General features: G+C 36.8%; 1 protein-coding gene and 2 pseudogenes across 1 annotated transcript; 2 read left to right on the top strand and 1 right to left on the bottom strand.

Moving 5' to 3' along the window:
* Positions 1 to 1483: 1483 nt before the first annotated feature.
* On the top strand, positions 1484 to 4202 carry LOC149847370 (uncharacterized). The gene is made up of 3 exons (XM_089998396.1): positions 1484 to 1562; positions 1639 to 1768; positions 3902 to 4202. The coding sequence occupies exons 1-3, from the start codon at positions 1484 to 1486 to the stop codon at positions 3999 to 4001; spliced, it is 309 nt and encodes a 102-aa protein (XP_089854522.1). The 3' UTR covers positions 4002 to 4202.
* Positions 4203 to 9295: 5093 nt separating this feature from the next.
* Positions 9296 to 9853, bottom strand: LOC149847369 (dirigent protein 22 pseudogene; annotated as a pseudogene).
* A 13337-nt stretch (positions 9854 to 23190) lies between these two features.
* LOC149847368 (dirigent protein 19-like) lies at positions 23191 to 23515 on the top strand (annotated as a pseudogene).
* Positions 23516 to 24345: the final 830 nt, after the last annotated feature.

Below are 24345 nucleotides of genomic sequence, written 5' to 3'. Positions count from 1 at the left end.
ACGACTATGGCATGCATTTGGTAGTTGCCGATCAAGGCTATTGACAGATCGAGAGCAAGATGCAGCACACATCTATATTCTTTTTAATTGTTCAGCGATCGACCCATACATCGAGTAAGTATATGTATATGCAACTCAATTATAAATCCTTTTATGTTCTATATGTGGATACATGGCTCGGTAATATAAGTATTTGTGGTTTGCAGACGATTTGATCTGGAGTTGCAAAGCAAAGTTTCACATCTCACTAATGCAGAAGTACAAAAAGAACGTGAAACTAAGTTTGTGGAGTGGTTGAAACAGTTGGTAAAGAAGCTAACATAAATTTTGTACTTATAAACAACACTAAGTTACTTAATTGATCGTGATCACAATAATTGTTTATGTCTGTGCGTAGGTTCGCCATGGTGATGTTAAAGATCAAGGAATATGTGATTTAGAAAATGGTCCGACCAAAGTTGTGCAATGCTACAACGGGTATATCGTAAATGGTTATCGATTCCATACAAAAGACTACGATATAAACAAATCAACGATAAATAGTGGCGTGTGTGTCAAGGGTAGCAGCTATGGTGAAAATGAACATGATTACTACGGTGTTATAGAGGAAATAATGGAGTTGACTTACTTAGGCATGAATAACAGGGTTACGGTATTCAAGTGTCATTGGTTTGATCCAACTGCAACAAGACTCGACAAAGCTTCAGGCATTGTGGAGGTGAATCATAAATCCAGGTTTGGAACATATGAACCATTCATATTAGCCTCGCAAGCTCAACAAGTTTATTATACTTCATATCCGAGTATAAAAAAGTCAGATAGAAATGAATGGTGGGCAGTTTGCAAGGTGAAATCCAAACTATACCCCGAGTATGATCAGTTACAAGAAGATGAGTTAGCTGAAGTCAGTGATTACTATCAATCAGATGATGTCTGTGACTTCGCTTATGGTCACGATGTTGCGCATGATATGCATGTCATATCTCCATTGGCTGATGAAACATTCATAGAGGAATGTGATCCAAATGATGTACCAAGTGGATGGGCAAACAATGAAGAAGAAGAAGAAGAAGAAGAAGAAGAAGAAGAAGAAAAAGAAAGTCAAACTAGTGACGAGGAAGAATTCTCAAGCTAGTGAGCAAAATCTTATACTACAAACCTCTATTTAAATGCATTGTAATACTTGATGTGAGTTGTATTGCAATACTCGGTGTGAATGATTAAAAATTTTATTTCAATGTATTGTAATACTTGATACGAATGATTCGAATGCATTGTAATACTTGATGTGAATGATTTCAATTATCTGAATGTATTATAATTTATGCAATTAACGAATGATTTGAATTAGTGCAATACTTGATGTCAATGATTTGAATTATTTGAATGCATTGCAATGCTTGATGTGAATGACTTGAATGCATTGTAATACTTGATGTGAATTATTTGAATGTATTGTATGACATATGTTATTTGTTAGAATATGGTTCGTGGAGGTTATAGTGGTCGCTCATCCAGTAGTAGCCAGGCTCAACCTTCATCTTCACGGGCTCCTGTGATAGGTATATCATATAACTAATTAGATGCTTGATTAGTTCAAATGCACATTCTGAGAACTTGGTGTGTATTTTTTTACAGATGATGTTGCGCCTGTACACGACCCACCTACACCAGTTGATCGCACAAGTCAACAGCCAACACAGGAAACAGGGTCTTCTCAGGCTGGCACAAGAAGACTCATTCGAATAGTGTATATCGATAATCGACCGTAAGTATTTTATTTTCAATTATTGCATATCTTTTAAATATTTTATATTAATATTTACTGTGTAACAATTCATGTGCAGCACGAGGTTTGAGCCACAAGAAGTAGTACGGGAGATTAGGAATTCACTTCTTCAACATCTACCAGGACCAGTTGCTCAATGGAAAGAGTACCCAAAGGAGGTATTAGACAGATTGTGGTCCTCATTCATGGTATACAGTTGTTCCTCATAGTTAATGTGTTTCATATTTAATTTATTTAAGCAATGTCTACTAACTTTCTGAAAATATTTGTAGGCTTCGAATCGCTTTGCAACTACGGTAGAAGAAAATGATGCAAGGAAGGTGTGGCAGAAGGTGGCTGCCAATCGATTTGCAGACATGCTGCACACTATGAAGACTGCAGCAAAAAAAGCATCTGGCGTAGTAGATGATCCATTACTGTGGAAGGGTCATGGTCCTATTACTATCAGGAGAGATTACTGGGATGAAATGTGCGATATGTGGGCGGGAGATGCATTTAAAAATCGCTCTGCGAAGGCTTCACAAAATCGATCGAAGATGCCCGAAGCCCATCTACACACAGGTGGATCTAAGACATTTGGGAGCCACCTAAAGAAAATGGTAACTCATCAATATATAATATTAATTTTATAAGTATTGTTGCAAATTTGTGTACTAAATCTTTTGTCATTTAACTTCGCAGGAAGCAGAAAAAGGAGGCAGTGTACCATATAAGGATGTGTTTGTAGAAACACATAAACGGAAGACCACGGGAGTCTTCGTATCAGAGAAGGCGAGAACGACAACGGTATGTATTAATTCTATTAATAATCATTGCAATATATATGCAAGTCATCATAATGTTATCATTAATTATTAATGAATACTTTAAACATTATTTTATAGGAGGCATATGAGCAACAAATGGTAGAGCGATATGGCGAAGACGCTACTCAGCATCCATCATTTGATCCTACAGCATGGGTGACTGCAGCAGGTGAACCCAAAAAAGGTCGCGTGTTCGGGTTTGGGAGTAATATGAACACTTCACCAGTTATTGGTTCTTCCAGTTACGGCTCACCAACTTCTTGCGCCGACATAAGCTCCAAGCAGCCGACTATTCTTTCCGGTGATGATGTACGCGAGATCATTAATGAATCACTGAATAACTACTTCCAATACACCGTCGCCCCCTTTCTCCGAAATGAGATCAAGGCCGCTGTTCAGGATAGGGGATCTTCGATTCCAGGTCCCTCTCAGGTATAATCACATATATAGTTTTTTTGACTGTCTTAAAGCACATCTGAGCATGGTAGAATCACATATATTGTTTTTCTAGATCCCTTAGAACACATATGAACATGCTATAATCACATATTCAATTTTTTTACTGCCTTAGCACACATATGAGCATGATAGAATCACATATATATATATATATATATATATATATATATATATATATATATATATATATATATATATATATTTAACTTTTTGTCTGTCTTAGAGCACATATGAGCATGATAGAATCACATATAAAGTTTTTTTGATTGCATTAGAACACATAAGCATGCTATAATCACATATTCAGTTTTTTTACTGCCTAAGAACACATATGAGCATATTATAATCACATATTCTGTTTTTTGACTGCCTTAGCACACATATGAACATGCTATAATAACATATAGAGTTTTTTAACTGCCTTAGAACACATATGAACATGTTATATATCATTTATGATAGAATCACATATAAAATTTTTGGCTTTGCCTGCCTTAGAGCACATATGAGCATGCTATATTCACATATTCAATTTTTTTACTGCCTTAGCACACATACGAGCATGATCGAATCACATATATAGTTTTTTGCCTGCCTTAAAGCACATCTGAGCATGGTAGAATCACATATAGAGTTTTTTTATATGCCTTAGAACACATATGAACATGCTATAATCACATATTCAATTTTTTGACTGCCTTAGCACACATATGAGCATGATAGAATCACATATAGAGTTTTTTTATTGCCTTAGATCACACATGAGCACATGATAGAATCACATATAGTGTGTAATTTATTTCATTATATTTTGTTTATCAATACTGACTGTTCTTTTCTTGTGTAGGCTGCTAGCGATAATCAGGGTAGTGGAGCTGAAGGGACAGATAAAGACAATGAACAAGAAGATGCACAAAATCTTGGCGATGATTAGAGGACTGTGTTGAAGAAGTTCTATTTTTTTTTATTTTTCCTAATTGTAATTGTTGAATTGTAAATAATTAAACTTCTTAGTTTTAAGGTGGAACGATTAATTATTATAGATACTTGTTATATGAATTTTTTTGTGTGGTTTGTTTTTTATTTACAGGAAATATAAATTGTACAGGAAATATAAATTGTACAGTTCTCGGTAATTAATTTTTAAATAAATTTTTTTTGATTTTTTTTCGTTTTTGCGACGGATTAGCGACGGATGATTCCGTCGCTATTCATATTAATCTAGCGACGGCTTAGCGACGGAATTAAATCCGTCGCCACGCCGTGGTCGCCGTTTAGTACCGGCGGATTGGCGACGGAATATAGCGCTCGTTATTCCGTCGCAATTAGCGACGGACTTGGCGACGGAATTATTCCGTCGCCAGTTAGCGTCGAAATATTCGCGACGTAAGCATACTGTCGCCGCGTTGTCGCTAATCCGTCGCTAACCATGTTAGCGACGGAATGTGGTCGTCGCTAATCTACTGCTTTGTTGTAGTGGGTTGGACGCACCAGGGTGCGTGTGGGTTAGGGCTAATCCCCCCAAGGATCACCTTAGGTGGTTCCAATCGAGTATGGTGACTCGGAGCTAGGCGAGTGAATGCCTAGACACCGGTGAATGAGTCTGGGTAGTGTTCTTCGTTATGGTGTTCAATTATCAACTGGTCTTCGGACAGGGGATGCAAGGTCTTGTTCTTTCAGTGGTAAGGTTTTGCTAGGTCATGCACATGAAGTCATAATATGTTCCATGACACGCAAGACTAAGGCAAGTTTGTGTTTCTTTTAAAAGTGATAGCTGGTATGGGACGACTATGAACCGAGCGGCATTGACTAAATGAAATTTGTATTTGAAGATGTGTTTGATCAACTTTCGTTAGGCAGCTGCTCATAAGGTGAGCGCAGAGCCAATGAAAATGATTCAGCAAACAGAAAAGTGTTGGTGCACGACTTTTGGTTGTTGGGCTGGCCAAACTGAGCAGTCTAACGCATTGCGAGTTTGCGAAAAAATCTATGCCCATGACCGTGAAAGAGTCAACAAGTGCCAAGGACAAGACTTCTTTGGAAATAGGCTACTGGGTGGGTCCCACTTGAGTGAATTGTGTAGACTCTTTAGAAAATTTAAACTATTGAGGCTAGCTGGTTTCAATAAAACGGTAGGCTGGTTTCTTGAGGAGAGTTGTTGCAACCTATTGAATAAAGACTATTTCGGTTATAGAGACCTTTAAAAGAGTCAGCTTTTATCATATATTATTTTTTGAAACTATCACAATAAAACTATGATATTTTCAAAACATCGATGATCTTTACTATGACATGATATTATCAATGATACCAGTAATGGCCTCTCGATCAAAACGAGTGTTTGAAGATTTTTTTTCTATGTTTTTATCGAATATGACCAAATAGATGTGTTTTGTGTTTGATTTTATAAGAATGGACTCTTGCATCATTCAATTCTGATTCACAGCAAGATTTTTATAAGGTTAGAAAATAAAAAAACATTTACAAATATCATAATTATTCAAAGCTTAAAAAATTATTTACACTACAAGAAAATCGTGGATTAGCAACGGACTATATCCATCGCTTATCTGTCGCTAAGCCGTCGCTAAACTGTTTAGCGACGGATTAGCGATGGATAGAGGCCATCGCGAATTTTTGCTCGCTAATTAGCGAAAAAACTTATCTGCCGTTAATTTCGTCGCTAATTTGCGACAACTTAGCGACGAACATTATCTATCGCTAATCTATCGCTAAATTAAAAAAAAAAAATTGATCCCTGTCGGGCGGTATTCCGGCAGCAATCAGCCAGGCTTATACCGTGCCCGACAGGCATTGCACAGAACGATCGCTTTGCCTCGTCGTTGGACTTGTATCGTCCTCCGTGAACTGGTGCTCTCCAGCGTCGCCGTCCTCCATGAACCGGCGTTGTTGTCCTCCGTGAACCGACATCACCGTCCTCCGTAAACTGTCCTCCATGAAATGATGCTCTCCGATGTCACCGTCCTTCGTGAACCGGCATCGTCATCCTCCGTGAACCGACATCGCCGTCCTTCGTGAATCGGCGTCGCCGTCCTCTGTGAACCGGCATGCTCTCCGGCGTCGCTGTCCTTTGTGAACCGGCGTCGTCATTCTCCGTGAACCTGCATCGCCGTCCTCCGTGAACCGTCGTCGCCGTCCTCCGTGAACCATCGTCGCCGTCCTCCAACGATCACTCTGCATCATCGTCGTCCACCATGAACTGACTTGCACAGCGATCACTCTGCATCATCAAAGTCGGTTTAAATCGTGCGCGGTCGATTTAAATTTCAAACGGGGAGAGAGGGAAAATTTCGCGCTCGGTTTAAATCGAAAATTAGAGAGGAAATTTTTCTGTCGCTAATCCGTCGCTAGATGGATTAACGACGAAAAAATTCCCTCGCTAAAATGTTTTCTTGTATTGAGAATTGGTAACGAAAAAATTGTTGTCGTTAATCCGTCACTAATTAGCGACGGATTAGCGATGAAACAACTTTCATCGCTAATCCGTCGCTACTTAGCGACGGATTCATGAAGAAAGTTTTCTCTAGCTAATCTGACACAAATTTGCGACGAAAAAAATCCGTCGCAAATTTCCGTCGCTAATTAACAGTTTTCTTGTAGTGTTATTTTTTTTATCAAAAAACATGATCCAAGTGTTGTTTCCTAGTAAATTGATCATGTGGGACGCATCTTTATAGTCATATTTTGAAAAAACAACTTGAAAACTAAGTCTTCACCGTGGTAGGCTGCCATAGGCAACTACTCCCTTCCCTGTAGGGTAGAAAGTAGTTGCCTACACTGATCCATGCCTACCACTGCTTATAGGGCTTTGGAAGGCTTAGTTTTTCATGTTTTTCTCAAATCTGATTATATGGATGTATTCTACATGTTTGAGTTTATAGGAATGGACTCTTCCATCATTCCATTCTGGTGCACAGGTAAGTTTTATATGGTTTAAAACTGGACGGTATAATTTTTTTATAAATATCATAAAATTATATTTTTTATCAAAAAACAAGATCCAAGTATCATTTTCTAACAAATTGACCATACCTAATCCTTCTGCATGGTCAAATTTGGTAAAAACAACTCAGAAACACCCCCTTTCACTTGTGGTAGGTGAACACACTGAGACATTATATATATATATATATATATATATTAAAAAATGTAAAAAAAAAATAGATTATAACAACATTGATCAAAACTTACAGCCACATTAACAATCCCCAGTGCAATCGATTAGGTTTTTATAAGGTTTGAAATCCATGGTGTAAAATTTTTATAAATATCATAAATATTGAAGGCGCTAAAAACCATGTTTTTGTATGAAAAAACAAGATCAAAGTGTCATTTTCTAGCAAATCGACCATGGCAAATACATCTGTGTGGTGAGATTTAAAAAACAACAACTCAGAAACCCCCTTTGACCGTGGTAGGCGAACACACACGCGCACATATATATATATATATATATATATATATATATATATATATATATATATATATATATATATATATATATATATATATATATATATATATATATATATATATATGAGGGGAGAGAGAGAGAAAAATGGTAACCTAAGATAGAAAACATACCAACCTTGCCCACTAAGACATGATCCAAAAATTGTAAACCGTTGATATTTTAACCTCATAAAAACCTATCCATGCATCGAAATAAAATGATCCAAGTGTCGATTTATACTAAATCAATCATGTTGAATACATCTGTAAGGTCAGAATTTCAAAAAAATAATGAAAATTGACGTTCTCAAGCGATCGGGTATCATCTGGCCAGGATGCAGCTGGGTAGGTTTTTACTACCCTATAACTAGAAGAAAATCGTTGATTAGAGACGGACTATATCCATCGCTCATCCGTCGCTAAACAGTTTAGCGACGGCTTAGCGATGGATATAGTCCATCACGAATTTTCGCTCGCTAATTAGCGAAAAAACTTATCTATTGTTACTTCTGTCGCTAATTGAGCGACGGATAATGTCTGTCGCTAATCTATCGCAAATTAGCGACGGACATTATCAGTCGCTAAATTTTAAAAACAAAATAAAAAAAAGTGAACCCTGTCGAGCGGTATTCTGGCAGCAATAAGCCAAACTTGTACCGCACCCGACAGGCATTGCACAGAACGACAACTCTGCCTCATCGTTGAACTTGTATCGTCCTCCGTAAACCGGTGCTCTCCAACGTCGCCGTCCTCCGTGAACCGGTGTGCTCTCCGGCATCGGTGTCCTCCAACGATCGCTATGCCTCATCGTCATCCTCCATGAACTGGCATCATCGTCCTCCGTGAACCGGCATCGCCGTCCTCCGTGAACCGGCATCGCCGTCCTCCGTGAACCGGCATGCTCTCCGGCATCGCCGTACCTTCGTGAACCGGCATGCATGCTCTCCGGCATCGCCATCCTCCGTGAACCGGCATGCATGCTCTCCGGCGTCGTCGTCCTCCGTGAACCAGCATGATCTCTGGCGTCGCCGTCCTCCGTGAACCTGCATGCGTCGCTGGTTTAAATCGAGCCAAGTCAGTTTAAATTTCGAACGGGGAGAGGGAATATTTCACGCTCGGTTTAAATCAAAAATTAGCGACGGATTTAGCAAGGGAATTTTTTCATCGGTAATCCATCGCTAATTAGCGACGGATTAGCAACGAAAAAATTTCCTCGCGAAAATGTTTTTCTTGTATTGAGAATTAGCGTGAAAAAAATTGGTGTCGTTAATCCGTCGCTAAGTAACGATTGTTTAGCGATGAAAGTTTTTCATCACTAATCCGTCGTTACTTAGTGACGGATTCATGAAGAAAGTTTTCTCTAGCTAATCTGTCACAAATTTGCGACGAAAAAAATCCGTCATAAATTTCCGTCGCTAATTAACATTTTTCTTGTAGTATATATATATATATGTGTGTGTGTGTGTGTTTTAAATTTTTTTTTAAAAGTTGTTTTGAAAAAACTGATTCAAGTCAATTCTATTGAGACTTATTGGGGCTTTTTTTTTGTTGAAAAATCGATTCAGTTTAAAAATCGATTCAGACTACATTGGTCAAAATCCACAGCCACATTAATAACGCCATGGCACTTGATCATTCGTGCAATGCTGAGACCATCAAATATTACATAAAACATATAACTGTTTATTGCAGAAAAATGTAATGTTCAGAAGCACATATAGCAAAACCAAGCTAGTTGAGAGACTAGCTACAACTTCATCTCCCCAATTTACTCTGAATAATGTGTGACATAAACATTATACTCTACAACAACATCACCAGTGGTGGCATTGAACCAATGAATCCTAGCCTGTGTATACCCACGAGCCAACCTAAAGTACCCAGTCCCCCCAACTACAGCCAACTCCCTTATGGGAATAGAAGCACTGTTCCTTCCCAATATGCATAGAGTGCTCCCATTGTATGCACCTTCCAAGAACACGTAAGTTTGGGCCATCAATAGGTTCACGTCTTGTATTGCTGCAGAAGCATAGATCCCTTGGGCTCTCCCAATCAACTTAGATGTCAGTTCCGGCCCTTCCGTCAAAGGATCATCTATCATGTTTACCTCGCCGAACCCGGTCACCGAATTGTTCAATGGAGATTGAACAATGGTCGCCACAGTCGGGTTGCGCCCACTAACGATGTCATGGAAGTAGAAGTGGATGTGTGTCACCTTCTCCTTCAATAAGCGGCCTGTCGATGACCAGATTTGTGTGTTATCGGTTTTTGCTGCACCAACAATTGCAAAGATGAAGAACAAGGAAAAGAAGTGTTTGCTACCCATATTGTAGAGCATAGTTAAGAGAGGGTTGTAAATGATAAGGTCTTGTGTTGCACTTATATAGAGAACCAAATTGAGAAATGATACAAATAAGTGGGTCGCCTTCTCCTCTACCTATATCAAGTTTGACTATGGATTGTTGCACTTATATATAGAACCAAATTGAGGAATGGCACAAATAAATGGTTCACCTTCTCTTCTACCTAATCAAGATATTATTTGTTTGACTATTGCTTTTTTCTTTTTGTTTGATTGACATTTTAAAAAGCAACCTGTACATTATCTTGAAGTGGGAACCAATCAGGAGGTTTATCTTTCCAAATCTTTTTTTTTTTGGACAGAGAAAGCTGGGGTTCAGGCGACCGCTGCCAGCTATGCAACTATACCATTGGAATTCGAACTTGCAACTTCACAACACAAGGTGACATGCACTAACTGTTCCTGCCAGACAAGCTTGTGCTTTTGGTTCACACGGACCAGCGTGCTTGTGCATAACTTCTAGCCAAAGGCACAATCAAATTTCAAAATTTCGGGGAATAGAGCCAATTAGCCCAAGACTTTTAAAGAGTCCTAGAAGACATTACTAATGAAAACTTAGAAGTCAAGAAAAGTAAACCTTGCTCTTTGGCGGGTGGAGGCCACCCTCGAAATTTTACACTGTTGAGATAGCGACTGTAGGTTTGGCAGGTTAAGACCAACCAGGCTAGGTCTTCTATTCCGAGTGTGGTTTCTTCAAGTAATTGACAAAAAAAAAAAAACCTTCACTGAGAACCGGGTCACTTAATGAGCCCGCCTCCTTGAGAGATAAACCTTGGGTGGAGTCACCGATGACACACCAGTTAAAGGCACATGCACACCCGGTGAGAGTTAAACCTAGGAAGAAAGGGTCAGCACCTTCTCCCCCATTGCCCCCTGCCATTCAACCTGGGGGAGTGTGGATCCTGTATTAACTAGAAGAACCTGCAACTGAGTTCATGGTCTATCTCTGACTGAACCACATGGTACTGATCAACTCTTAGTCTTGGTTAGGTTCATTCCTAATCGCAGTCTAGGTCTAGGTGAGTTTTTGAGTCCTTGTCTCAAGTGAATAATTGAACCTAACCAGACAAGGCCCGCTCTAGCCTTACCGATTGAAACTTGCACGTAACCAAATGGACAAAATTAATTACCTTCACCTAGCACATATTTTTTTTATTTTGACAGGCAAGCAGGGGTTAGGCAGACCCCTACCAGTTATACAATTATGCCATTGGGTTTTGAACATGCAACATCCCAACACAAGGTTACGTGCACTAGCTGCTCATACCAGACAAGTGGAGCCCTCGTTGGTTCACCTAACACGTTCCGGGGACCAGACTCTTAGCCGAAGTCAAGCTGGCTTGGTTCAGACCCAAATTTGGAGCACAGAACTCATCTGATCATCTGCACCCTGCCTCAAATTATCTACCTGTACTTGACTTTGGCTTGGATCTAGTTTTCTTTTCTTAATAGATGCAGCCCAATTACGAATGGGTGCTCCGACGTGGTTGGTAGGAGCTGTCAGTGCATGTCTCCTTGTGGAGGGTGGTCGCAGGTTCAGTGGTACGTTCAATGATAGTGGGTGGGGAACAGTCTAACCCCAACTTGCTTTAAAAAAAACAAAAATGATGCAACCCAATTGGAGTACTTTGGGGTTGGCCATAGTGTTACGGGAAACTCCACTTACATTGTGAGAAATTTCTCAAACTTGTAAGAAACTTTTAAAAATGTACGACAAACTCTCGTTTCCCAACAAGTGAGAAACACCTTTTACATCACATGGAAACCTATTTTACTTTTTTTGAAAAATGATAGTATTGTAACGCTAATTTGATCTGATTTTCTAAAAATCATACAATTTTTTATATTCTCCCAATATCCAAAATCACAAATATCTCACATCTTTAGGATCCTTTTACCCTTCGTAACTGCGAATTTGGGTTTTTTTGGATTAAAATTATATTGCCTGTCGACTATCTCCAACACCCACTTAAATACAGAAATCATGGGTTTTTTATGCGACTTTAAACCCCATGAACATCGCATAAATTTATTTGTGAAATTTTGGTGAAACTGAAACCACCAAAATCATAAATATCCTACTATTTTGCATATAATAGAATATTTCACATAAATATATTTGTTAAACACCTCTCAGATATCCTACTGTTTAGCATATATTTCTCAAAATCGCATAAATTTATGTACGAAACTCCACTTAAAGAGAACCAACAAAATCGCAAATATGCTACTTAAATATTTATAAAAAATTTATTATATGTGATTTTTCTTAATAGTTGTGATTTTATCGAATCATGTATATATACACATTTTTATTCAAGGGTTTCTTCTTCTCGTTTGTGTTTGCAAAGAACTTCTCTATAGAATCCTTGCGATGATTCCTGTATTTCGAGGAGGTTGTGGTATCATCCTTATAATCGACTTCCCTATCTACAAGTTTGAAAGGTGGGTTTCATACAATATATGTGTGGGTATCCCTATGTGTATTTATGTTTAATATGACAACTTACAATTAGGGGTGTGATCGGATCCAGCTCGCGATTATTGAATATCCCCATGCATATTTGTGTTTGGTTCTTGCTATGTATGTTTTTTGTATGTTTTCTTGTGTTGTCATCAATGTCCTCAATCACCAGATTTAATGTTTACGGTTTACTATGTTTAAAGTTTTTTGCATATAAATTTACTTTTTATTGTAGATCGATGATTTATGATTGTTTACTTGAATTTTAGTTAATATTTGTTATTCTTGTGTGGATGTAATGGAGCTAATGTTCATTGTACACAAGCATTGAAAGGGCTAAAGTACACTATCGTAGTTGTTGTAAGCAGTCAATTATGGTGTCTGAAAGGGCTAAAGTACACTACCGTAGGTCTGATTACACTAATAGAAAATCTTTACTGATCTCCACAAATATTACTTTTAAGGAATTTGCAACTTTGATGTCTTGTAAAACCGAATATGTGATACACTTACTAAGTCGCTAATATAGTTATTCTTCGAACAACCAAGAAATGTGGATAGATGCTGAGGAGGAGGATGATATAGAATCGATATTAAGCAGTAGTGATATTTACTTGGAAGTATCCAAAGTTAATGAAGGGGCGGTTAAACAAGGAGTAGTTGGAATGATGTGAATCCCGTGGAGAATGTGCATGTATCTCAGGTACCATCTATCGAGCTGAGTCCTTTGTCGATTACCCAAACAGTGGAAAAGAAGTGACAGTGATCTTCATTGCAATAATTTGAATGACATGCAGCCTTCCTGGGCATACGATAATGCTGAGTACAAGTTGTAATTTTGATGTAATTTATGGTTGAAATATAGGTATGATGATGAATGTGATAATTTGATGGTTAATCTTGAATGTTAGAAATGCAAGAATGATATGTATAGAAACAAATGAAATGATAGATACAATGAATTTTGATTTAGTTGTTTCAATCGAACGATCAATTAGTGATAGTAGTGAACATCTTGACAGTGCAGAATTGGATGATATCGAAGATAATGAGTATACTATATCGATAAGAGACGACGAAGACATTGATAACATTGGACAAATAAAGGCAGGTGAAAGCGATGCACCAATGACATGGGAGAATGTGAACCCTTGGTTCTCGTTTAATGGGATCTCATACAAATAAGAGAAATTGAAAATCATTGAAGCAAAGACATTTGATTTGCATAAGCAATTGCGTAATGACTTAATGATTATGAACAATTCCAATAGCTATCAATACACTCAAACAATCAAGAAATTGCTTTGAGCAAAAGGTTTAATGATCTTCAGCATTACTGCGAGTTTTTGAAAGATCATGTGATCATGAATAACTATAAAGTAAAATTCTTAAGGAGATGCAATAATAGAGTCATTATTGTATGCACGAAGAAGAACGCCCATATAATGGTTGATTGCCTCTAGAAGATCCATTGCACAAACCTTGTTTATTTATAATAAATGATCGCAATTAAAGGGCAGGAAGGTGGGGCAACTGACTGCTTGGAGAGCAACGACTTGCCATATCATTTTCTTGATGCAGATAAGGTATGTTTTTACACAACTTTGCATACTTACAAATAAATTTTCATGTGCACAATGACGTTACACTAAATTTATGTTGCAGCTCTTAATTCCTTTCAATTGGGGTAACGAGCACTACGTTCTTTGAGAAATAGACATGAAGAAAAAATAACTTCAGGTTGTACAATTCTATGTCGAATATATATTTAACAGATAAAACCCCCAAACAAATAGTATAATAATATAACTTATTCAATAATGTACTCATTTTTTTGTGTATGTTATCTCCTTTTTTGTGTATGCTTTATCTCTTTTTTATGCATATGTGTTGCATATTCATTTTTTTTAGCGAAATTTGGGTTCACCTGTTACAAAGATTAGACGACGCAGAGGATTGATGGTGTTCTTCAACAAAAGAACGAGTAATTACTTTGCATTTGTTTGTTAACTTATTTCGTACATGTACATATTTTTCACTTGATATTTTCTTGTTTTATAAGTATGACTGTGATATATTTGCCATACAATATATGCGGTAGTTTGGCAGAAACTGAAGATTTAACTTTACGCAGGTATGTATTTATACGTCAGTTGTTCACTAGTTTGAGATGTTCACTGTAGTTAGTTGTTTGCTAATAAAGAATTATTTTCAGCAAGATGTCATAGATATAAGGAATCGTATGATCGAGTTCTATAAGTACATGAAGGAAATAGCTTCCAAGAGTGAAAAAGATAATGAAAAAGCAGAGACATCAGTTAGAGACGTGCCATAAGAGTTTGTCCAGCTAGCTGAGATGTGGACAATTATACACCTTTGTGATGGATCAAGTTAAATTTACATTTGTAATTAGATGGATCAAGTGAAACTTTGACTGTAACTTTGTAATGAAACTCATATATTGAATGTAACTTTGTAATTGTTAAACTTCAAGTTATCTGATTTCGTGCAAACCAACTGTATTTAGTTCTATGTTAATCATATTGACATGTCTATACATGGAGAAACAGTTTTGCAAAACTGTCTAATTTTACAGATCAGTAGATTCTTGCAAATATCCTTCATGAGATTTCAGAATGTATATGCGAACAAGTATGATTCGATAAATTCACAAAAAATATCACATATTTGTCATAGTTTCATAAATATTTAAGTATGATATTTGTGATATCTGGAGATTTGCAAATAACTTCATGTGAGAGCATGCAATACATGCCAAAAAGTAAGCTATTTATGAAATTAGTGGTAAGTGTCACATAAATTTATGCGATTTTGAGAAGTATATGCAAAAAAGTAGGATAGGTGTTCTGAAAATATATTTATGCAAAATACTGACGTGTATGCAAAGGAGTAGGATATTTGCTATTTTGGTAGTTTCAGTTTCACCAAAATTTTGCAAATAAATTTATGTGATGTTCTTGAGGTTTAAATTCACATAAAAAACTATGATTCTGTATTTAAGTGGGTGTTGGAGATAGTCGACGGACGGTAGAATTTTATAGCAAAAAGGCCTAAATTCGCAGTTGTAAAGGGTAAAAAGGTCCTAACAAGGTCAAATATTTGTGATTTTGGACATCGAAATAATATAAAAAATTATAGGGGTTTTAGGAAATTGGGTCAAATTAGTTGTGCAGTAGGTCATTTTACATACTTTTTTTCCTTATTTGGTATTTTTTTGCATATCAGAAATTATACGGGTTTTAGGAAATTGAGTCAAATTAGTTGTGCAGTAGGTCATTTTCCATAACTTTTTTTTCCTTATTTGGTATTTTTTGCATGTTTTGTTTAAATAAATTTGTTTAATAAAAAGTTGAGATATATGTGTTATTGAAGTTAGACCTTAGACTCGACCTACAGTTTAGCAGGTGGGACCAGGCTGGGTCAACTTAAGTCCCAAGCTTGGCATGTTTTTGTAGGCACCGCAGAACTTTGACTGTCCCAACTTCAGGGCAATGTTGTTAGTATAGGTATCGGCCCTGAATCGTTGGGCCCTCGATTCAGCTGTATCTGATACTCAAGTGAATCGATCTGTATCGGCCAGAAAAAAAATGTGTCAATCATAACATGACACATGTTAAAACCATTAAAATAATACGAAAATAATTAAAATTTTTAATTTTTAGTATTTTTTATATATTAAAAATAGCCAATTCAGGGGTGAAGCGTATCAATTTTCTGCCGATATAGGCAGATAAGCACCGATACTAATAACATTGCTCCATGGCCACCTGAAGCCTGAATGAATGCAACCAACTTTGTCAAGAAGGTCTGCTTGACTTTGTCTGAACGTTGATGGTTCGTTGGTCGGCAGTACGAAGCCCATGACTTAGAAAAGCAAAAAAAATCTTTACTGTGATTTTCCTGGGAAGGAAAAAATCTTGCAAAATATAATAAAGATTATTTTCAAGAATTTGACAGGAAAATATGGTATATCAAAGAATTTGACAACATTAAGAAAACATATACAACATGAAGAAGAATACAAAAAATATAAGAAGTTCAAAAGTAAGGCAGGTGCTAGTTTATAAGTGTCATCATTTAATGGGAATTTTTGTTCGTTGAGATATATCTTTTGATAAAATACTGATATTTTCAAAGCATCGATACTTGTGATTCTAAATGCTAAAAAGTGCATAATACGTTCAACTGTATTTCCATATTGTTCACTAAACATTAATACAAATAAATATATGTATAAAAACTCTAGATCCAATTATAAAATCAAGTAATCAAGAGAAAAACACCAAGATTTTATTGTGGTTCGGCAATTGCATTCATCAGAGCTCTATGGTTAGCTTATGTGCTGGATCGGGATACTATTGATTGATTGTGAGAGCTCCACGAGATAAAATTAGGTCCCAAAAATACAACATAGCTCCCGGTTGATCTACGATCATCAAGTGATCTAGCCCAATCGGCATCAGTGTAAACCATGAGATCCATTTGTAAGGTTGATTTTATGAGTGTATAATGAATGGTAGTCTTCAAATATCTAAGAATACGTTTAACAGTTGTCCAGTGCTCATTGGTTGGTTCATGCATATATTGACACCTTATTCACTGCAAAAGATAAATATTATGGTTGGGTCATAGTAGCATTCTGCAGTGCCCCCACTATGCTATGATATTGAGATGGATCTTCACCAAGAGTCCTTGAATATTTTGACAATGATGTAGTCATTGACATGGGGTCGATATTGGTTTAACACCTGTCATTCCTACCCACTTCAATAGCTCAAAAATATTTTTCTTTGAGATAAGAACGTATTGTCTTCAGTAGAGATCACCTCTATGCTTAGAATATAGTGCAATGAGCATAGATCCTTGATAGAAAATTCATTTTTCATTTGTTCAATCAACTTTTGCACGTATGTCACAAAATTTCTTGTAATATTTATGAAAAATGATCGTTCTGTATGATTAATTTGACACGTTTTTTGAAATGCCTTATACTTTTCAATATTCTTTCCATGTCTAAAATCACAAATATCTGAATCTAAAACAACCTTTTTACCCTTCACACATGCAAACTTCTTACATATGCAAACTTTCTCCCAAATATGTGATTGTTTTTTGAAAAAAATAGTTTTTTTTCTTGGACCTGTTTCTTTTTTATTCGACATTGGAAACTTGTGTTTTTACGGTCATTGGAAAACTGAGACACAAAACTATAACTTTCATGTTTTCAATCAGAACCGAAAACCCCTCTATGGTTTTTGTTTCTGAGTTTTAAAACTTAAATAAAAATATACTCTTCAAACTAGAATAACCGAATAATCCATCTTCATAGGATATTTTGACCCACAAAATGAAAGATTTTAAAAAGAAATATATATATATATATATATATATATATATATATATATATATATTCAACGACACCAGATTCGTTGAAAAATGACTAATGGGCGCTGAGATACAGCCCGGGCATCATTCCTAAAATAAGAGATGAGCAGGCACAGTTGCACCTTTTTTGTTTGTTTTATGATATTTTTTAGCCACCTGCATTAAAAATCTAAAAAAAAAAGATAGATTGTGACAGCTTTTCAACACCACTAAAACATAAGAAAGTCTGCATAAAATATATATGAGGATTCCCCATAAAATATATGTAATGATGAGGAAGTCCACCTAAAATATATGCAATGATAAAAAAGTCTGCATAAAATGAAAAAGTTCTCGCAAAATATATAAAGAAAAATGCAAGAGAAAAGAAAAAGTGCAAGGATTAATGTGGCTGGGTTCAATCAATGTGACCTGCAACCTGAAAAGCTCTCACTCTATGTTATATTTTTCATCATCTCAGTCATTTCATACAAAAGAAGGTAAGCAAGAACAAAGAAAAAAAAACTATAAGTGGATGATAGTCCTTGATTAACATGTTCGTCATATTTGGCAGGGCTTCATTCTCATCCTTGTCAATGTTTAAGCCACACGAGGTTGCCTTAGGGGTAGCCTTAGACGCATTTTTTTACTTCCTCATTTTGAGTTGGCCACAGATTGGCAATGTTAGATCTAAATGCGGTAATTTCCTTGAACATATGATTCTTACCTTGAGCAGTCAATTTTCTTTTATCTTTTTCAGTGGCAAGATTGCTTTGGGTTTGAAAATCTCCATTATTGAGATTGTTTTCATTGTGAGTGCTTGCCACAGTGAGATCGTCCTTACCTTGCGTGTGACCCTGTTTCAGTTTTTCATATTCATTATTTCCTTCGTTTTGCTTGAGGTTGTACATGTCACCCCGTGCCAACTTTCCTGAATCATTCTTTTCCTTGTTTGTGATAATTCATCCTTTCCTTGGTTGAGGCTAAACGTGTGACCCTGTCCCTGCTTCTTTCTTGATTCATCCTTTCATTGATTGTGATCTTGTTCCAACTTTTCTTCAATGCCATGTCTTGGATTATTTCCTTGAAGATGCTTCTTTCCTTCAGATTGTTGTTTTTCATTATTTGAATGATATGAAGTGATCTTATCGCTCCCCCTCAAACGATGTTGATTACATATGCTGAGTTTGTCTCGCAATCCAATGAACTAGGCCTTATTCAAAGGCTTGGTGAATATATCTGCAGGCTAACGTTTGGTAAAAAACATACTTAGTGACCAAGGTTCCGTGAGCTGCTTTTTCCCAAATATAATGATAATCAATATGATTATGTTTGGTTCGGTTGTGAAAGATCGAATTTGCTGACACATGAAGAGCGCTAATGTCATACAAGTGAAGAATAGGCACATTATATAAAGGAATTCTGATATCTCGAAGAACAAAAGATATCTTCTGCAGCAGTGCATGCCATGGATTTATATTCAGCTTTAGCACTGGATTGAGCCACTGTACTCTGCTTCTTGGCACTCCATAAAATGAAGTTATTGCTAAGAAAAGTGCAGAAGTTGGTGGTAGATCGTCTGGTGTCTGGGCACCCAATCCAATCTGCATTAGAAAAGGCATATAAATCTAGAGTGCTTTGCTTCAATATCTGTAAGTTGAAGTCCACAGTCCCTTTGATGTATTTGAGAATCCGTTTTAACTCTTTGAAAATGAACAACTTTGGGATCATGCATGAATTGGCTTACAAAGACACTGTAGGATATTTTGGGCTGTGTAATGGTCAAATACTAGATGGCACCCACTAGACTTATGTATAGAGTAGGATCATGAAACTTTTCAATAAGATTAGATTGATGTTTTTGGGCCATAGAATTAGCAATGGCCTTACAATCTTGCATTTTAGCCAATTCCAAAAGATTCTTAACATATTTTTCTTGACATAAGAAAATTTCATGCTTATTATAGTCGACTTCGATACCAAAGAAAACATGTAGACACCCCAAATCCTTAATGGGAAATTTTTGTACAATTTTTTTAGTGAACCCTTTTATGAGCTCAGTGTTGCTTCCAGTTAAAATTATATCATCGATACATATGAGCAAAACTAGAGTTTTGCAAGCATCATGTCATAAGAACATGGAAGGATCAGTCATACTACAAAGAAAACCCAAGTTTACAAGAAAAACACTTTGTTTGTGAAATTGGGCCCTTGAAGCTTTTTTTAGCACATAAAGGATCTTTTTTTAATTTTCATGCATACCCAAGATTATTGGCATCTTGGTATCCTGAGAGTTGTTTCATAAGAACTTCTTTCAAAATCTCATAGAGGAAAATATTTTTAACGTTAAGTTGATGGATATCTCATCTTTTGATAGTAGCAACAACAAGAATTGTTTTAATGTTTCCTGGTCTTATTAAGGGAGAGAATGTTTCATAGAAGTCTATGCCCTTGATTTGAGTAAAACTTCGAGCAACAAGACGAGCTTTGAGGTGGTCAAGGGCCCCATTTGGTTTTAACTTGACTTTATAGACCCATTTTGAGCCCACATTAGCATTGGCTCTGTTGGGGATGAGTTCTCAAGTATTGTTGGTAAAAAGAGCTTTCATCTCTTCATCCATGGTTGCCTTCCATCCTGAATGTGAAAGAGTGGCCTTAATACTTCGAGGTTCCTTAGGAGCAGATTCAACAACATCATGTAAACCAAGGTACTTGGGATTTGGTTTAAAAATCCCACACATAGATCTAATGAGAACTCGGTTATCATTGTTGACAATATCATCACGATCAGTCTCTTCTTGAGAGGTTGTCAAGCAACTGTTAGGACCATGGCCAGATTGTTGTAACTCATTTTCAACAGAATTTTCATTGCTATTGTTGGGTTCATGGTAACCGTTTGGATCATGACCAGACTGGTGTAACTCATTTTCAACAAAATTTTCATGCATGTTATTTTCATAATAGTTTGGATTATGGCCAGCGTTTTCACTATGTCATGAGATCCATTCCCCCAGTCTCGATTTTCTAAACATGCAGACTCATCAATATTTTCAGATCTACTCTTGCTGTTATCACTAATTTTTCTGACAATAGCATCAACGTCCCAATCTAGATAAGAACTGAGCTCCCCCTCAACATCATCGTTTTTATACAAAAAGGCTAGTTTTTGAAAAGGTAGGCTAGATTCAATAAAAATGATGGGTCAAGAAATATATATTTTCCCGGTTGGTGGGTACAAGCATTTGTAACCCTTATAGTGAACACTATATCTCAAAAAAATGCATGGGAAAGTTTTTGGATCAAATTTATTTTTGCAATAATCGCGTAAGAAAAACAACGGCTTTCAAAAACACACAGAAAAGAATAATCAGGGTGAGTTCCATGAAGTTTGAATTAAGGGGAACGACTTTTTAAAGTTGTCGTAGGTAATCGATTTATTAAAAACATTGCGGTGGAAAAAGCTTCGACCCAAAGCCTTTTGGGTAAGTCTTCATGAAAGAGCATAGTGAGGCCTAATTCGGTAACATTTATATGTTTTCGCATGAAAACCCTATTTTCTTCGGGAGTCTTAAGACATGAAATATGTCTTTTAATGCCAAGATCATATAAATATTTGATAAAAATATTGCTAGCATATTCACCGCCACCATTGAATTGAAAAATCTTATTTTTTTCTCAAACTGTCATTCAACAAGCTTGTGAAGAATGTTTGAAGCAGTCAGAAAAATTAGATTTCATTTTCATGTTATAAAACCAAGTAAAACATGAGGAATCATCAATAAAAAATGATATAATATCAATAGTTATCTTTCGATAAAATAGGTGCGGGTCCCCATAAATCAGAATGAACTTTGGTAAAGAGTTCAAGGCTTCTACTCTCGGATTTTTAGAAAGAAGGTTTGGGTAATTTTCCAAGTTAACAACTTGAACAAAAAAAATCTTTATTATTGTTCTTTGAAAGATCAGTGAACTTATTTTTCTACAAGAAATGAATACCCAAGATGCTCGTGCAATCTTTCCTCCATGGTCTTCTTAAGCAGGTTCTCAAAACAAGCTGAGTAACCTTGCTTCAACATGTAAAGGCCTCCTTTTTCTATTCCCCATTGCCACTACCAAGTTCGTCACCATATCCTTTATAACACAACCAGAGCTAGAAAATTAAAAAATGTATGACAATTTCGTTGTTAGTTGGCTGACGAATAGATCTTTTTTTATTTTCAGAACATATAAAACATTTCTCAAGATGACAGGTGACGGTTTTGAATCAATTTTGGTGTTACCAATATGAGAAATGTTGAGCTTTTCTCTGTTTTCCACCATAATGCAATCATGACCAGTGTATCGTTTTAGATTAAACAACTTACCAATATTACCTGTTATGTGAGCATTGACGCCAGGAAACCATTCTGAATCTTAATCTTGACTATGAGCTATAGTTATGGTAGTAAGGGCTTGAGGAATTTTTTCAGATTGAAAGGGCGTGATTGAAGCGGTTGAAACAGTTTATGGCAGAATGGTTCCGCTTGTTGCAGATTTGTCCAACATTTTCATATATATTTTTTAGTACCGCTCAAACTTCTTAGATTTTTAGCAACATGGCACTACTGATTCACTTCTTGGCCCTTAGTGTTATTATTTTCTTTTGATTCATTTCCATGTCCACTATTCTTGTTATCTTTTTTATTTTCTCTTTTCTAAAGGATGTTTGACTGAGCATAAAAAGCTACTTTCTGAGAGTTGTATAAGACTCTTGGATTTGAAGCAAAGAAACCACCTTTTTATATGAATAGGCTTGCATGGATGTGACAAAAGATTCACGAGCCCTTGAAGAAGCAAAAAAAAAAAAAAAACTTCAGCCCTTCCTTTGCGGGAGGATTCAAACGGATGACTGGCTAAAACAAAATGCCCCCTTTGTCACGAGGAGAATGTTCGACATTCTTTTTGGGATTGCCCTTTCATTTTATCTTTGAGAAATCTTGCTTGGGACGACCTTCATATGGCATGGGATGATCTTGTTTTTCCAAGGCAAGTGTTGGTCGCGGATCACCTTAGTCATCGGCGCGAGGAATGGACATTCATTTGGAGGGTTTGGTGGCTGTCTGCTGGAGCGTAATGACAGAATCTTTCGAGGGACGCACCACAATGTGTTTCAGCTCCTCTCTCTTCTAAAGCCTGAAATGAGTAGGAGGGTGAGCAAGAAATGGCCGGGGAAGGATATTCGATGGATTGGCCAGGGAAGATTAGCGATTTAGAAGGCCCGATCTCTTCTTCTTCTCTTATTTTTCTGAGGCCGTAATGTCTATGCTTTTTCGTTCTTGCTGTTTTTTGTGAGACGTGATACGTCGATCACTTTTCTTTGTATGCTGATCCTGATTCTTCCTACCATTCAATGAAAGTAATATTTTTCTTTCAAAAAAAAAAAAACCTTCTTTAAAACTGGTCGCCGTGGTAGATGCCCCCACTAACCGAAGGTCCCAAGCCGGGATCGAAGTTGGTTGGGAGAGCTCAAGGGCTCTATGCACTTGCTTCAAGGGAAGAACAATCCCTGCTTATGGATTACACTTACCAGTTTTCTGATGAGAAATACAATGGGAGTAGTATTACTGTACTTGGAAAGAATGCTGTGTTTAGCGAAGTGAGGAAGATGCCAGTGGTAGGAGGGACTGGACTTTGCAGGCTGGCCGGCCGGCTGCTATGCACTGGCTAAGACCTACTTTTACAACGTAACAAGTGGGGATGCTATAGTAGAATATGATGTTTTTGTGATACATTACTAAGAAGTTTCATCAATGATACATTACTAAGGAGAAAGTGCATGTTTGTTTGGTTGGGAGTTGGGACTTCTATGTTGCTATAAGTGTCCATGGTCTTCCTCTATGCAAGTGTCAGGGAGTTCTGACATTGCTCATGTTTTTTTACAAATTTGAATTAGTAGTTTAAACCATTCTTGTTTTTCTTTTTGAGTCCCAACTAGGCCGACTAGTCCTGCCTAGGCGCCAACTAAGGATTTTAATCTCTTTATTTTACCTTGGGTGTTCCTTTTGTTTGCTCTATGAATGCTTCTTTAACATCTACCTACATTAACTTTCCTAAGGTCCGAGTTAAACCAACCATGGACAACTTTTTGGTGTGTGTAAGTTGACTACCCTCATCATACAAGTGTTTCACCCCAAGTCTAAAATCTGAAAGAGACAAGCCAAGAGAGTAATTCTTAATGTTCACTATGAAACTAAACTTTTTCCTTGAAAAGGTGAGGTTCCCTCCAAAGACTCATGTTTCAAAACTTAAGAAAAATGCCGGCTCATGGTGTCCCAGGTTAAAGGGGCATCACAAGTTCCAAACCTGGGTGTGCATTCTTCATTGCAAGGATTAAGCTAGGTGTACTCCTTGGTAGGCAAGGGAGTTAGGGAGACCTGAAGTTGGTAGCCTGTCCTGTTGGTGATCAAAGATCCGTGTATCTCTAAAACATGAATCTCAAAATCAGTTCAGATCTAAGGGATTCAAATGCATTGGATTGAGGTGTGGTTTAAAGAGTAGTCCACATAAGCAAGAAAAGGGGAAAAAATTATAGGAGACTAAGCACAAATTCAATTACAAAATAAAATAC

This window comes from Nuphar pumila, chromosome 2 (assembly GCF_984573655.1).
Source record: "Nuphar pumila chromosome 2, dmNupPumi1.hap1.1, whole genome shotgun sequence".
NCBI lineage: Eukaryota > Viridiplantae > Streptophyta > Magnoliopsida > Nymphaeales > Nymphaeaceae > Nuphar > Nuphar pumila.
Note: the sequence above shows the minus strand (reverse complement) of the source record. Positions and strands in the feature narration are given on the sequence as shown.

What these genes read in the sequence shown, in the direction of transcription:
- LOC149847370 (XM_089998396.1), top strand. Translation starts at nt 1,484, where the DNA reads ATGGTTCGTGGAGGTTATAGTGGTCGCTCATCCAGTAGTAGCCAGGCT. An exon ending in TTCACGGGCTCCTGTGATAG is followed by an intron (nt 1,563 to 1,638) that starts GTATATCATATA and finishes ATTTTTTTACAG; the next exon opens with ATGATGTTGCGCCTGTACAC. An exon ending in GTGTATATCGATAATCGACC is followed by an intron (nt 1,769 to 3,901) that starts GTAAGTATTTTA and finishes TTTCTTGTGTAG; the next exon opens with GCTGCTAGCGATAATCAGGG.